Raw genomic sequence first — 16,852 nt, forward strand, 5'->3', positions numbered from 1 at the left:
GTAATGCCAAGCAACTTAGATTAAACATTGTCTTAGTTAAAGGATGAAGCATAGCTTTTCAAACATATAGGTCACTGTGGACTTAAAATATACATCTTATTTGCAGACTCTTTTAAAGAACATAGTTATTGTGAAAATCAAGACACTACCATAACAAGCTTTGAATTTTATGAATACTACCTTAAAAACTGAATGTTAAGATCATATTACTAGCTTTAGAGTCTACATGTACAAAAGATTCCAAGAATTGGCTTTCTGATACCATTTTATGTCCAAAGTCCTGTGTTCGGTAAATGGCCATAAAGTTAGATCTTTAAATATGCTACATGTTAATTTTTTCAAAGCTGTCTGTAGATTTTCCCTAGCAGCTTGTGTCGTGGCTGTTCCTGAGCTGTGTAACAACTGAGGTGGCGGCTTTTTTCACCATGTGGCCGAGTGACATAAGGATGCAGTGGACACACTACGGTTTCTGGCTTCAAGGTTATGAAGCATTTGAGAAAAGAAATTGAATAACTTGCTTTCACTGCACAATTTCTCTGCCAGTGCTTACCTTTAGTTTTGAGGATTATACTCCTAGCCAGCTTGCTTAGAGCTAACTTGTGTAAATACTGCAGAATGTCTGCAAGTATCTTGGCCAGGCTGGCAGGAGGGGTCCCCAGGAGACATGGCTTCTCCTTTTCTGAATCACAGATGTGCGGGCACAGTTATTTTGAAGCATGCATACTGACTTTTGAACCATAACCTAATTGCCGCATATTTCTCGTTGGAACTAAATCAGGAAACATTCAGCATTAATGAATCTAAATTTGCCAGTGGCTGAGTGCTACAAATGTCTGCTACTTATGACTAATAATTTTAAAACAAATCAAATAATTTGAATTTAATTGTACTCCCAGACTTCATTTCTCCAGCAATCCTGGAGGTGGGAGGGAGACAGATGAGCTATTACACATAAATGGATTCTCCAGATGATGTACTCTTCAGGTACCATCTAAAAACTGTACAAATTTTGTAAGAATATCTCTTAAAAAAAGCAATAGCTTTGCTGCCTTTATGTCAGGGGCACAACTGAATCTTCCTAAATAACTGACAATCACTTCTTCCTGAGTATCAATTGTTTTATCATGCTGAAATACAGATGTACTTTCGGGGATCCTGAGGGGCTGATGGGGCTTTTGACCTTTTGGAAAACAGTGGCAGCCCACTGTGCTTTTGAAGTTTTAGAGGTACAGCTTTGACAGCTTTCCTGGTTTCTCCGTTATTGTCAAATGATATCACTTCTTGCTCTCAGTTTACCTGTCTGAAGTGCCCCTCATTCCCCGCCCACAGCCATGACTATTTTATTGCCTAAAATTGTTATTCGCATGGAAAATTAGAACAGAAAAATAGTAGAACTATTTCTCCTAAGTATGAATAAATGGGCTCAGAACGGAAGCCTGAGTAACTCTGTACAAGTGAAGTGAAAAGAGTTTATGATATGGTTTCGTGATATCAGTTTAGTCTTCCAACCAAGATGTATTTGTTTGATTTGCCATCATCTTGGACTTTGACTTTGCTTTTGGTTCTCTTTTAAGCTCTGAAGTTGAAATATCAGAACCTCAACCATCTCAAAATCTCATTTACTAGTCCCTATGGCTGTACTTTCACTTAAACTGACTTGTCAGTTTTTTGGTCACAATTTAGAAATTAAATGATTTGAATTCCCATTTAAATGATCATGCTACAGAGAGTACTGCTGTTTCAATTCTGTAGCTGCGCGTGCTGTGTTGAAATGAACATAATTGAGCCTTGCCATTGTGCCACAATGACTTTCTCTGGTTCTCCTTATTCTTCAATTATTTATTCTTTATAGGCTACCGATAAAATACAAGTGTTTTTTTGGTTAAAACATAAGACTCCCTAACCAATATATTCAAAAGTGAGAGAGAGTCTATGTTTGATGAAATGAATTAACTAATACATAAACTACGAGAATTTTCTGTCTAAAGAATTTTAGTATTTGAATTTAATTATTTAACATATATATGGGAAATTCAGATAAGATTTTAGTGCAACTGAATAAGATCTATTTCAATGAAAAGTATGTTCTTGGTTATTATCTCCCATGAGGTTCTTTGGGATAGACGGAGAGAGATGGATGAAATATGTAAATTTGTTGGAAAATTCTTAAAAATCTGAGTGTGGACTCTTTTAAATATAGAAATAGTGATAAAAAATGAAGACAATACTAAAAGCATATGTACTGCACAGAAAGTAAGATCATGAATTCCACAAACATGAAATAAATGAATCATTCCAAAATTATGGCAATAAGAAATAAAATTTGACACAGCGTTGTAATTAGCTGACCTAATACTTGCATAGGAAAAGAAGATTTGGTCCCATTTTAGCCATAAGTATTTGCTGCCTTAGCAACTAAATCCGTTCATTTAGTGATTCAAAGTTTAGCTCAGCATCTTGGAATGTGTAATGTGTGATTTTGAAATAAAATATTAACGTTATTTCATTTTCAGAAAACCTGAACAAAAAAACAGCAAAAGTAATATTAAGAGTGGAGACTAAGATTCCACCCAAGAAGGATTTTATTAGATATGGACTTGATCAATGTAGACAGGCAGATAATTAGGGAAGCGTTCATTTCAGGACTTTATTAGCATTTAATCAGCACTGTAAACTGAGCTACAGAGAAAATTACCACTTTATGAGGTATTTGGTTAAAGGAAAAGCCAGTTCCATTGATTCTTAGTATTGTTTCTAAATTTTTAAGATATTGCGATGTCCTTTCAACTCATAAAGAACATTTGTTTTGTATTGAGGGGAATTTTGAAGCCAAGCTGAGAATGGATTGTTTGCAGGAATAAGAAATTGAAGCAGTAGCAAGTAGCTAAAGCATTACCAGTTCACCACTAACAGAGCAAAAATGAGTTAATGAGCAGATTTTGGCTACAAGATGTAGTGGAATTTCTTTTTGTCTGAAAAGAACCGAATTTATCAATTGTTTTAACACTATGTTACCAAATTCAAGATGGCCAAGTCACCAAGAAATCATGAAAATATCAAGCCATAAATTTTGTGAGACTAGAAAAAAAGTTATCACAGATTCTCTTTCATCCAACTTTGAACCACGCATCATGAGGTAACTTTATGAACAGTCATCATAATCAAGAATTTCTATCATATTCGATTCAACCACCAGTTTTAGAAAGAGACCAATTTTAAGAGGAAAAAAAGGGGAATGAGAATATGTTCATTTCTGTAATATGAGAAACTTGAACTATGTGGTCTCTGATGATCTCCAATTCTAACGAGTCTATCCTCTTGTGTTTCTAGTGTTTTAAAGTAATAAGGAAAGCTGGGAAATTTGTAACCACTTATTTCAAAGATTACTTAAGGGTCAGAATTTATTATTTCTAAAATTTGTGACTTCCTTAGTATTTTTATATAGTTTATAGCACTAAGCCTGGATTTACAGAATTTAATAAAGTAGGCTGTGCTCTTGAACTGTAGCTGAAGGATAAAGCCAAAGGTTTTCTTTTGAAGTTCTTAAAATGTTTTCTCACCATTCGGATGGCTTTTCTATTTCTGTTCTGCAGTTTTTACTTAACTTTCAGGAGAACCTGCTGTCAGGATTAAAGCAAATTCTTCCATGAAGGCAAATCTAAAGAGCTTCCTTTCCTGGCTTTATGTTGCCATAAACGGAATCCAACAGAATTGTCACCTACATCTTAACCACACCCCTGTAATAGGCATGCAACAAATAATTCTGAGAGTCATATTAATAGCAGGGAAACAAGATGTCTGCCAGCATTCTCACAGGAAGCTAGTGGTGAACGACGGAATAAAAGCCAGCCTTTCAGGGCGCTAGTGAGGCATTCTGTGTGGTCTCCCACACTGCTTCTCTTTTGAACTTCTCAATTCAAAAGCAAAAATACCATAGCTACAATGCCACCAAGGACGTCGGCATTACACACCAACAGACAGTCCCTTGCTTCTTTTTGGACAGTATCTGAACAACCATTGCCTTAGAGGGCAAAGTGAACATCATAGGATATAATGAAGTAAAACTCATAATTTCCCAAGTTTTGTTTCTGAGCCTATGTTGTCTTTCCCGATACATACCATGACCATCATCCAGGAATTCTGTGATGGTGGCCGAGGTGCATTTGGACCACGGCTTGGATGCGTCAATGCTGGTTAGGATGGAAGACATTAAGCGCTTCTCTTCTGTCGAACCGAAGTTCTCTTCACAGAATTTGGAATCGTCATGGGAAAGGCCAAGTAGATGTCCTACGGGACAGAATATAGGAAGCGCAAATGACGAGTATTTTGCATTTCTACCTTTCCTTGACAATTATATTAGCACTTGATTGTCCCCCCCTAATTGTACATGAGCTCATTTTAACTGGCTTCTGATGCAGAAACTAGATTCCCAGGGAAATTAAAGCTGCAAGTAGTTAGAGCAATCACTTTGGGAGAACATTTAGAGGAAAACTGAAAAATTATGCTAAGGAGTAGATGCTCCCATAATCCATCTGGATCACACATGCTCCATCATATGTAGAAACAAGGCCTTATTTAGGATCTAGAAATTGCAAGGCAACTGTGGGATTATGTCATAGCCCTCAGTACATATTACTTTGATTACTTGTCTAATTTTCCTTCTTCTCTGATCAACCATAAGCCCCATGAAATCAGAGCATCTCCCCCAACCCACTATTGAAACCTCTGTATTTAACTCAATATTCTGCAAGTTGCAAACACTTAATACATGGTTGTTGAATGTCAGTGACTTCTATTTTCTTGGCCAAGTAAGTAGGTAGCTATGTAAGAGATGACTGGAGAGAAAAGGAAAGAGAAGAGAGATTAGTAATTTTCCAGTTCCATGCCAATGTAAACTTGCTTTACTTTTTCATTTCTTTTAGCTATTTGGTGAGTTGTGAATGTTTATGGGTCCCACAAATAAATGGTATATTTTGAAAATACACTCATTTACATTTAAAAAATGTCTAAAATACCAAGATGTCCATCATGAAGTGTTAGAGCTTGAAGAGAAAACAAATATTAGGAAGGTAAGTGATGGTCCAAAATCACTCAGCTAGGTGGTGTTGAGGTTAAGCCTACCAAACGTGGTCTCTCCAATCCCACCATGCCATTTCCAATCTACCAAGCTAGGTATTATTCCACAGAGTACATAACCACATCCTTATAATCTGACAAAACTGTTTTTTTATTCCATAAGAATCAATTTTCACATAGTTTAAGATAAAAGGACATTCTCCAATAAAACTAAAGTGTTGTTGAAAAAAAAAATCCAGGACAGCAGTTTGTAGAGAGTCTAAAAAGTAGACAAGTCAACATAGCAGTGTTTTTTTGCAAAGCTTTAGAGAATCATACACAAACCATTTAAAAAGAATGTAGAAAATACTATAGAAAAGTGATTACTACAAATTCTCTGTGGGTTTCTGAATGCCAAAGGCAGGAACTTCAGTCATTCTGCCAAAAAGTCCAGTGCACAGCATTAAAACCCAACAAAGATGAAATCTTTCACACTGTATTCCAACTACTTTCGGCCAACTTGTTAAATCACCAACACCTCATAACAAAATTGTCCACTGAGCAGCTGGTTGCTGTTGTGGCTGAAATTAAGCGGCTAGGGCTCCGTGACCTTCCAAGGCACCACATTTTTATGCTATTTATGTAGTTATTTACTTCAATAGCTTTTACTAGGTTAGCAAGTTTTCTTTGAGAAACCATCCCGCTGCCACTCACGTTTTATTTGGTCAAAGTCATGAATGTGCATCATAGTCTGTAAAATAAGTCCCAAATGACATGCAAAATAAGACTGGCAGAAGCTCGTCCAAGTTTGGGGTGGTATATTGAGTTTTTCAGGGAACTCGCAGCTCACAGAAAAACAGAACCTTTCATTCATGTCCTATTCAAAATGGCTTAAAGTTACTTAGTACATCAAACACTTGTTGACAATGCACTCTGTGCTTCTTGAACTTTTCCAAGGTAGAATCTTTCTCAGCTGACACAGTGGGATTTGTGTGGCAATTTCATAATTGAGTTTTTTTCCCTGGCAAAGAGCAGAGAGAGGGAAAGTGGCCTAAGGTGACCTCTGCAACATGATGTTTAGTTGAATCCAGGTTTTACATTTTTTAAAAAAACATGATTTTTGCATTCTATTTCATAAGATATTCATATTTATTTAACAGAGTGATAGCCTTTTTCCTCCAAATCCATATAAATAAATGGCACTTTCCATGTGCATTTTTACCAGTGCATCAAGGGACTTACACTTCATTTGGAGGGTCGATTTTAGATTTCTGATTTAAAATACAGGCCATGTGGCAGACACCAAATTCACTTTGAGGGGCCCAGGAGAGTACCTCGATTTTTTCTTTCATACAGAGTAGTGAGGCAAATAATTTTAAAGATTTCAATAACGTAAGCAAAGGAGTTTATTTAGAAAATAATTTGGTATAATTTTATGAATCTTTTGGCATGCTATTTGGCATGCTATTGTGAATTTTATGCTCCCTAAATTTACTAATTTATCAATGTAACAACTGCTGCTAAAGATATGTATAAGAAATTCTTACATGGCTATCAGAAAAGATTGCCATTCTGCACATGAACAAATCTTAGCTCCATTTCGGCAAGAGCTAAAAGGAGATGTGAATTTTGTAAGATGTCCAACAGTCAGCCAGGAATGGACTGCGGGAGGGTCAAGTGAGAGTGACAGACTCCTTGGAGGGCAAGCAAATGTTCTGTCTTCCATGAAAAAAAAATCTATGACTGGCGGGGAGAGGCATGCTCTCTCAAGGGCAATCAGAGTCATGGGCAATGTGAAGAACGTTTAAGGACCCAAAGAAACAGGCAGCCAGTTCCACAGTAGCTGGAACCAGGACACAGTGAGAGAGACCCATGTGACTTCCCTTCCGGAGCTGGACAAGAATGGAAAGAGATCAATGTGAGGGATGTTTGGATGCTCTTCAGGAAAGACGTGACAGACATACCAAAGGCTATGAAGAGCAAAAGAAATAGTTTTTTCAAATATGAGCCCCCAATCATTTATGCTAAGACATCTAATATCAGTCTGAAATTTGCCAATATCTTTGAGCCCTGAAATGGCAAGACACATATAAAAGCATAAGTTACTTTACTTTATTTTATTTATTTTTTTTTTGCGGAGGAAGATTAGCCCTGAGCTAACATTTGTTGCCAATCTTCCTCTTTTTTTTGGCTTGAGGAAGATTCACCCTGAGCTAACATCTGTACCAATCTTCCTCCACTTTATATGTGGGTCGCCACCACAGCATGGCTGACAAGTGGGGCAGGCCTGCAGCTGAGATCCAAACCCACAAACCCGGGCCGCCAAAGTGTAACATGCCCACCTTAATCACTATCCCTCAGGAATGGCCCCTTATAAGCTATTTTAAAGGGACACTCACAGGAGAGACAACACACTATGATACTAAAAGCTCATTGACAGGGAAAAATTCAGAATCCAGGAAATTAAAAATGTAATATCACAGGTGGCAATGATTTTAGGGGTAGATGTTGTGAAAGGGAATCAGAATTTACCATGATGTCATTGATCGCCTGGGACATCTGCCTTTCCCAGTGAGAATTTGTTCATGGATCACCCACACAGCTATTCAAACCTACAGGTGTGGACTGGAGCGAAAGCATTTCTCTGACAAACAGCCTCCAGCAGGATTAGTACGGTTGGGATTTACACATATGTACCCCAGAGAGTAAGACAACAAATGAAAAATACAAAGAAGTGTTGGAGAAAATGTTTACAACTCTGAAAGCAATTTGCTGTTTTCATCTAAATGAATTTCACGATAAGTTTTTAGAGCAAAACAGAGCGGAATTACTTGAGGGGTGAGGTCTTGGAGGAGGCAGCACGATAGAATGCAGAAACCCACAGAGAAAGGCAGTTCTTACCCTTGGAAAGACAGACATTTCTCTCTCAAGGCAAAGTATAGAAAAAGAAGGGTGAAAAGGGTTCAAAGCAATTGTGAATGGTCAAAGAAGAGATTTGAAGAAACTCAACCAAGCTCCCTCAGTATAAGAGGACATGAAAACTCCTAGTGAGAGAGATAAGGCAGATATGGATTTAGGGCGACAGTACATTATCAGAGTTTAAAGTTCAGGTCCTGAAGTTTCCCTTTGAGGAAGAATTAGTATTTGCATTTGGGTCCACTTGTAATCAGCAGACACGCAAAAGATTGAAGATCAGTTTGTTGACTTTAACTAAGTTAAGCAATCTTGTTTCCAATACTATTTTTCTTATGGAATCTTTAATATTTTTATTTTTATTATTTTTTTTTTTTTGGTGAGGAAGATTGGCCCTGAGCTAACATCTGTGCCAATCTTCTTCTACTTTGTATGTGGGATGCCTCCACAGTACACTTGATGAGTGGTGTAGGTCTGTGCCTGGGATCCAAACCTGAGAACCCTGGGCTGCTGGAGCAGAGCATGCAAACCTAACCACTACACCACCAGGCTGGCCCCGTGAAATCTTTAATTCTTGACTGAAGTCACTGGAAACTTCTCACCTAAAATCCTGAGGCAATTAAGGACCAAATGCACTTGTGTAGTGGGGGCACTTGTGAAGGGCATTTGTATTGACAACTAAATAAGAAAAAAAAAAGATATTGCCAAAGTCAGAGTGTAATTTAGAGAATAATGCAATGATCGAGTCCAGTATTTTCCCAAGTGATGTAGATCACAGAACTGTATCTTGCTGTTTGAAATCATTAATAAATATCAAGGTGTAAATTGTAAGTGATTTTGTAGAAAATACTGATCTATTCTTAATCGATATTAAATCATGTCATAAATACAACCGTCCTGCTAATGAGTGCCCATCACACAAAGTAACATCAGGAAGGGGTTTATCTGAATTATGCTAAAGAAAAAGATTTCATGGTAAATTACATCAAAGCAAAGACTATAAGCTAAGTGTCTGAGTTATATTTTTAGCTCAGAAATAGCAGTCTCCTGATAATTTTTCTAGTATGATAATCATCTTTTTAAATTGGCCAATGAGTGACACTTTATTAAATAAATTTCATACTCACAATCTAGGGTTAAAAAGCATCTTGCCTCTTTAAATTCACAAGTGAATCTGGTGTTAGAAAATCTGAGATAATGTATACCCGGGCAAAGACATTACTTTAAAGGAAAATGTTGGTTCAGCTTCTTATTCAACTCAGGTATTACTGTACAACTAGAGCTGACTTATAACATTAACCTCAGGAAGGAAATTGGTTGTTTTTCTAAACTTTGGTCTGCAAATTAAACAGAATTTCAACCTCTTGTCTCCTGACCCCAGATTGACCAATGGACAAGGGGACACAGCACAACATTCTAAAAAAATGTCACAAGAAGCTCTGTAATATGTTTACTTAAGAAAGCTCTGCTCAGATGAAGCATCTGTTTCTTAATGAGGTCATATTTTGATTTCACCTAATTTTCCAGCTGGGATTATTGAAGTGCAAGAAGGTCTTGCCAGGGGTTGAAAAGTGAGTCAATAGCTCACATGGGATCAGAATCTAGAATCCTGGAAGAAGGGAAACAGGAGCTCCAAAAATTGGACCAGATCTGTCTATTCATACACAAATCCTTATGGAAAAGTGATAAAACTCTTCAACTCCTATTTCAGAACATTGAACATAAATGGTAAATGCTGTATCAACTATGTAATTTGGAAGGAAGAAAATTTCTTTTGTCAATATCCTTTTGAATCAAATTCAGGGCTATCTCCTTCAAAATGAACACTAATAAACCATTATAGGAGAGTATCAAAATCTTGGGCTCTGGAAGTAGAAGAATTGAGTTAGAATTTTACACTAGCAGTATACTTAGATAGGTTTAGAAGCTTCTCTGTGTGTCGGTTTCCTCCTTTCTTGGGAGACCCATTAATGGTACTTACCTCATGGCATTTTGTGAGGCTTAAATGATTAAAAAAAAAAAAGCGACGCAAGATGTTTAGAATAAATGCTTGACAGATATCAAACACCCAGCGATTGTGAAGGGACGTGAAGTCAGGAACAACCTAGGTCGCCATCTTGGTGATGTCACTTTCTGCCCCGTGATTGTTAGCCAACTTTATTGCTTTCACTGATATCTTGGGTTTGTTATGCTTTTACTGCTAGGTATTGTAGTCTTCAGTGGTTTTGTTAAATTTTGATATTAATAGACACTCTTGATTTGGGAGAGAAGGGGAAATTTTATAATCATAAGGGGCGGAAAAATCACACATTAAGTGTGTGATATATTTAATTCCTATGCCACCTTCAACTTGTTGGGTTTCCACACATGTGGTAGACAATCTATTGGTCTCCCCTACAGAAATACGCATTGAGATTTGATCTTAAAAAAATGGACACTAAACACTAAATCTCTCAACACTCCTGGACCTATAGCAAAGGCCTATTTCCACCTTTTATCTGGGGGCCAAGAAAGACACAGGGTGGCACTGCTCCAAACTGGAAGAAAAAACGCTCAGTTCATGTTGATTAAAGCTATGGCTTTGGGGGTAAATACCAAGCCTAATCCTAACTTCCTTTCACGTCACATCTCACAGCCAGTCCTGACATCTGATTCTGTGCACTTGGCTGTGGTCTATGGTGTTTCGAGGGCCTCTGCAGCTTTTCAAAACACAGCCTTGTTTAATCTAATCATCTGTGGGAGCACAGTCACACGCAGATCAGCACAACCAGAGAACTCCCTCTAACCACAGCAAAACACAGGCAGCCATGCTGTTGTGTCTCAGCCATTTCCCAGGCCTCCAGCGGAATATTTGGCTTTGACTTTTTAAGTTGCCTGACTTTAGCTTAGGAAGCATTTTCGAGTCTTTTATGGTGGAGAGATTCACTTAGCACGTTTTATAATTAACTACTACAAAGCAAAGCTTCGGCAAGTTTGCAAATCATGGATTTCATTAGTCTAAATAGAATCAGATTGTTCCCCCTAGCATAGTACAAGCTGGCCCAACATCAATAAAATTATTAGTTTGAGGAACCATGTGTGCAGCAGGTGAAATCTTTATTATTACGAGCCAAAATAAAAGTTGGACAAGTTAAAAATATAAACTCAAAATGTAAACTTACATTCACTGAAAACTTTCTGTGATTCACATTTGGGTTATAAAATAGCTGTAACCACATTCTTGCCTCCACTCAGGCATAGGAATGGGGACTGTGTTCTTGACAGTTTAAAGAAAGTTTCTTAAATGTCCTAACAATTTAGTCAATGTTTACATGCACATAACATAGCAAGGAGGCAAATTATTACTGCCTACGGAGAGTCTATACTCATCAAAACCTATTTTCCAGAAGCCTATGTTGGCGTCAGTTAACTACGTACCTCCAAAATCTAGCTGTTCTGGTGAAAGAATTAGCGGGAAAAGAAAAGTGCTCCAGTTAACATGTGGTACCTGAAAAGAGTCACTTTTCAGAATTGTTCATTTAAGTCACTTCATTCTGACTTTAACACCATGGAGAGAAAAGGTGCAAGATAGGGCCTTCAGACTTGCCTCTATTTATCCTAAATGTTAATTCTCAATGTAGGCAATTATTTAGATGGAGGGTGTCTAAGAGCAAAGGAAACTTTGATTCCAGTGCAATGGGTTTGTATTTTAAACCACCATGCATAGAAAAAGGAAGCAGTGGGACAGTCCATGGGAAACTTTAAGTAGGTTAATGAAAGTGGAGTTGTTAGTGCCATCGAGTCGATTCTGACTCCTAGCAGGCCTGTGTACAGCAGAGTGGAACCCTGCCGTGTCTTTTTGTGCCATCCTCTCACCTTCCGGTGTTGTATCAGACCATGCTCTGTTGCTGTTCAGAGTTTTCATGGCCAATTTTTTTGGAAGTGGGTGGCCAGGTCCTTCTTCCTAGTCTGTCTTAGTCTGGAGCTCCACTGAAACCTGTTCACCGTGGGTGACCATGCTGGTATTTGAAATACTAGTGGCATAGCTTTCAGCATCACAGCAACATGCAACCACCACAGTGTGACAACCAACGGACGAGTGGTGGGTGGTGTATTTCCCTGACCAGAAACAAACTCAGCCACAGCGGTGAGAGCACCGAATCTTAACCACTAGACCTCAAGGGCTGGCTAACGAAAGTGTTATTCTTAATCAAATATATCCTTTTCCTGCTTATAGAAGAAATAAAGTAGAAAATTATGGGAATAGCCTGGAAATTTTCTTCACAGCTTATGTTTTGAGTACAGCAACATATTTACACTGTGTGCATGAAGCAAATTGCACATTTTGGAATGGGCTCAAGCAAATTCAAAACATTCTAGCAAAACCGAGGTTTCACAACGTCATTTTCATCTCCATACGTAGCCTCTATATAAAACTTTCAAATACAGAAGTAGTAAATGTCTAATAAAAGGGAAGGGAGGAAATTACATGAGGAGAATGGAGTAGAATTAGAATCTAGAGCATGTTAGCTAGGACTGACGGCTTCATGCAACAATCTAAAAATAAAGCACTGGAAACAGATCAGCCAGTGGCATTACCCAAGACCTCACTGGCTGCAGAGGCAAGACTCTGTAATCATATACAGATGAGTAGGAAATATTTTGTAAGGTTATCTTCTCTACATTTTTTAAGGCTCATACTTTATAACACATGTTCACAATATTTAGGCAAAAAGTGAAATTAAAGAATAATAAAGCAATTAGGAAACAAAGTGAATGAAAGCCAGGTCCCTTTATGAAAGGGAAATTAAATCCATATCCCCCTCTCCCCAAACCTTACATTTCTCAGTTAGGACATATGTAATGCAAAATGAGAAACTACGTAGGCAGCGTGTCATTGGAGAATGAATTACAGAGAATTCTAAAGAAGCAAATAGAGATGATCCAACCAAGACACTGAAATGAACACAGGCATAACCATATATAAAAGACTCAGGTTTGATTCTCTGCATAGAAGCCCACATTTCTCCTACATTGTTCTCTTGTCAAACTATGTCCAATATTCTTGTACTGTTATGAAAAGTTCTTATTGTACATATGTAGTTTAAATAAAACATTTGTTCTCATCAGCATCTGGTTCCTGCCTCTCAGACTGCTGTACCTGCCTGTGTAAACCCTTGGTTTAGTAATTCAGGAGACATGGGAAAGGTGGGGTTAGAAGGTTCTTCATTCCAGCCTAGCTTCCTTGAGAGTCAACGCAGCCCCCAAAGAAGCTGCATGTACTGCTACAGAGGTTCTCTTACAGGGAAACCTCCCGTATACTGTCAATGTGTGAAAAGAAATCACTATAGGATAGAAGGAAGAAATAGTCCTTCTTTCAAGGAATTTGTAATCTCTTCTTACTTTCTTTCTTTTTTTTTCCTCCCCAAAGCCCCTAGTTCTAAGTCCTTCCAGTTCTTCTATGTGGGATGCTGCCACAGCATGGCTTGATAAGCGGTGTGTAGGTCCACACCCAGGATCTGAACCAGTGAACCCCAGACCACCAAAGCAGAGCAAGCAAACTTAACCACTATGCCACTGGGCTGGCCCTCTGTAATCTCTTCTTTAGGAGATCAGGATTTAGGACTCATAATCTTATGGATGGATGACGCCACAATTCAACTCTGTTGCTTATTCCTCATCATTCTTCTACCCGGTCTGAGACGAAGCAACCTCTGCCCACCCAGGGATTTGGAACCTTTCATGGGACTTCTCTCATTCCGAATAATGATGATTAATTACTGGTATACTTTTTAAATCATCTTTGCTTAATTATAATCCTCTTGAGTATTTGGATTAATTTCTCTTAGTTTCTGCTGCAAAATTGGAATGTTGCCTCGGGCAGCTCTTGTGTGTCTCCTGCTTACTTACATGTACATATGCAGACATGTAATAAATATGGATTAAGGATCTATATTAGGCTGTATTTTTATCAGTTAGTTTAATAGGCATGAGTGAGAGACAGGTGAAGATGTGATCCTAAACCTGAAGCTCAAATGGCATGTGTGTTTTAAAAACATTTTCCGGCATACCAGCTCTTCTAGTGCAGTATACAGCGAGTCGTGCCTCATCATTAGTCCACCTTATAGGGAAGAAATAGAGACTCTGAGTATCTAAATCATTTGTCTGAGATAAAACAGGGAACATGGAGACAGAACTTGGAATCCATCTCAGATCTTTGGCTCCCGAAGCTAAAGATGCTCCATTAGTAAACTGTTAAATTGAATTATTATCTCAAGTAATCAAGTGCTGAATCAAATTATTATAACAGTGATGCTGTTGGACAATTATTTATGTTAAGATTTTATGTTGGTGTTTTTTTTGCTTACATAGTAAGAAGAGTGTGTTAGGAAAATTAAGGTCATAATTAATACTTAAGAATTAAAATTTAACCACTGATTTCAATTTCACTGCTGCAATATACAGCCTTATATAATTATACCTTTGATTTGAAGTTATTTTAACTCTCCCCAAAAAACACAGCAGCTAGAAATCGACACCTTGCCAAATGTTCTTTGTCTACTAGAAACGTGAAAAAGAAGTTTCAATTTCTATTTAAAAATTATGGTTTTAGCTTAAAAAACCTAAATCTGTTTAATAAAATACAGCAAAAAAGTAAAATAATTATTAAAACATACTTTGTCCCCCAAAAGATGATGCTAAAAGGTGATACGTATATTAAAAACTCAATGAAATGTTTAAAGAGCAAAACAGAAGTGTACGTGGATATAAATAACAGCTGGTATCTATAACCTACACAATTTGATCCTTAAAATAATCCATGAAATAGGCACTATTATTCCTATATTTCAGATATGAAAACCAAGGCTTAGAGAGTTTAAATAATGAGATCAATGTGACACAGGTAGAAAATACTTTAGCGAGAATTGAGCCCAGATGTGTCTAATTCTAACATCACGTCTTAAGTCCTGAACTACTCATACACTTAGTAGCCTAGGTCAATGATGAGGAAACACATATTCCTATTTACTGGGATACTTTTCAACAATTAACGCAGTCCTAAATTTCTAGTTTTAGGATTTAGATATGTTTCTTATGACAAACAAATAGGGTAAAGTGATATTTGAAACCAAACTCTGTTGACTTTTGGGCTTGGTTTCATCTGCTGTGCTATTAAAAATGAGACAGAAATGTTTACCATAGCTATGGATTACCTTTGACAGGAGTTGCCTATTATCACTCACAATGGAATAAAACATGATCAATTTCTTTGAAAACAGATCTGATTAGCCCTGGATGAGTCAATATCATCTTGAGTAACACCTCTGCATTCTATAGTTGACTGTGACAAATTTCACCTAAGAGTCATTTATGGATGCTTAAAAAGAAGTAGCAGTAGTAAATTTCTCTTAAACTTTTAAATGACACTGTCAGAAAGAAAACATCTACTATGGGCCTGATTTTGCCTTCCTTCTTCCTTATTAGTTAACCCTAAAAGTGCAAATATAAACAAATTTAATCCCCAATGGGACATCTGAACCACGAAAAATCTGGAATTAATTGCCAAGAATTTTGGTTCCTGTTGCAGCTGTTACAAGTGTTTGATTTGGCAAGGGAAGAGAAAAGGCGTCGCATACCAATTTCGTGAGCCACGGTGAAAGCTGCGTGGAGGCCATCATCTTCAATCACAGCACAGCTGCGCTCTGGAGCACATATGGTCCCAACGTCTGCCATTCCCAGGGTGTCACATGAATGATGCCCACATAAATCCTACCCGGGAGAAAGAAAGAAATCATTAAAATCAATTTACATCCAGAAGGAGCCACCTTGTAGAGCCACTTGCTCGCTCCGAACAGCAAGACGGGGCTATGTTTATAGTGTCACCTGTTCAACTCTGGAAATGTTCCAAAGACAAACTAATGACATTGACTCTACTAAGCTTCTCTGGGCCCCAGAAGCACAGAAGGATGATGGGACTCGATTACATTTTAAAAGATCTCATAGGATTGTAGCTTGTCCGTTACAATAGCAGCCGCAGCCTTAACAAAGCTGTACCCCATCCATGCAGACACATATATCCTGAATCATTTTTACATATGGTCATGCTTAGGAAAGTCCTAATATTCTGATCTAAATTCATCAGAAGACTGGCCTAATAATTTATTTTCCATCACAGCGACAAAGTGAAGCCTTATATTTGTGGCAGAATATAAATGTATCAGTAATTTGGATAGGAAACTAAATTTTAATCCAAAAACCTAATGGCTTAAAAGATCTTCTTTTAATTTCCAAATTGAGTTATCATTTCACAGGTTGTGTCTTTAGAAATTTATGCACTCTTACTCACCACATTTAATGTGGTGTTTCTCAACTTGATCAATTCTCAGGAAATACATGTACCATATTGTGTTTATATAAGTGAGTATATGCATTTTTCTGGTAGGAAGTTGCATAACTTTTCAGAAATTCTCAAAGGGAGGCATGACGACACCCCATTTGTGCTTAAAAATTACTGATTTAGATGAAAGAGATATCGCAAGACAATTTTAAATTATGAAGCATAAAGAGAAAATATAAAATTTTTGACATGATAGATTTGTAATAATAAACTTTCCCTTAAATGCCATTTGAGTATTAATGGGCATTAGAACTTCTTGTATGTGACTACTGTTTTCAACAAAAATTAATTAATGGTGTAAAAATTTATATCCAAAAAAGGAAGATAGTATCTGAGTAGACCTTAAGTGAATAACCGTAGAAGGAAAGGATTTTTTAAAAATATTAATTACTATGAAAGATGACTATTTACTAGTTGAAATAGTGTTATTTCTCTTACAGCTATCATCTTTGTATCCCCAACTACCACAATGTCTGGCTTATGACAGGAAGGCAACAAACATTTGAC

The 16,852-nt window shown here is 37.4% G+C and overlaps 1 protein-coding gene across 1 annotated transcript in view; it reads right to left on the minus strand.

Moving 5' to 3' along the window:
• The window catches only part of ADAMTS5 (ADAM metallopeptidase with thrombospondin type 1 motif 5), a 49,046-nt gene that overhangs the window by 20,951 nt on the left and 11,243 nt on the right, over positions 1–16,852 (minus strand). The window contains exons 2-3 of the mRNA XM_014866273.3: positions 15,585–15,717; positions 4,120–4,287 (exon numbers count right to left, since the gene is read on the minus strand). Coding sequence (XP_014721759.2) covers positions 4,120–4,287; positions 15,585–15,717 — 301 coding nt within the window. The remainder of the gene's footprint in view (positions 1–4,119; positions 4,288–15,584; positions 15,718–16,852) is intronic.

This window comes from Equus asinus, chromosome 18 (genome assembly GCF_041296235.1).
Source record: "Equus asinus isolate D_3611 breed Donkey chromosome 18, EquAss-T2T_v2, whole genome shotgun sequence".
NCBI classification, from domain to species: Eukaryota; Metazoa; Chordata; class Mammalia; order Perissodactyla; family Equidae; genus Equus; species Equus asinus.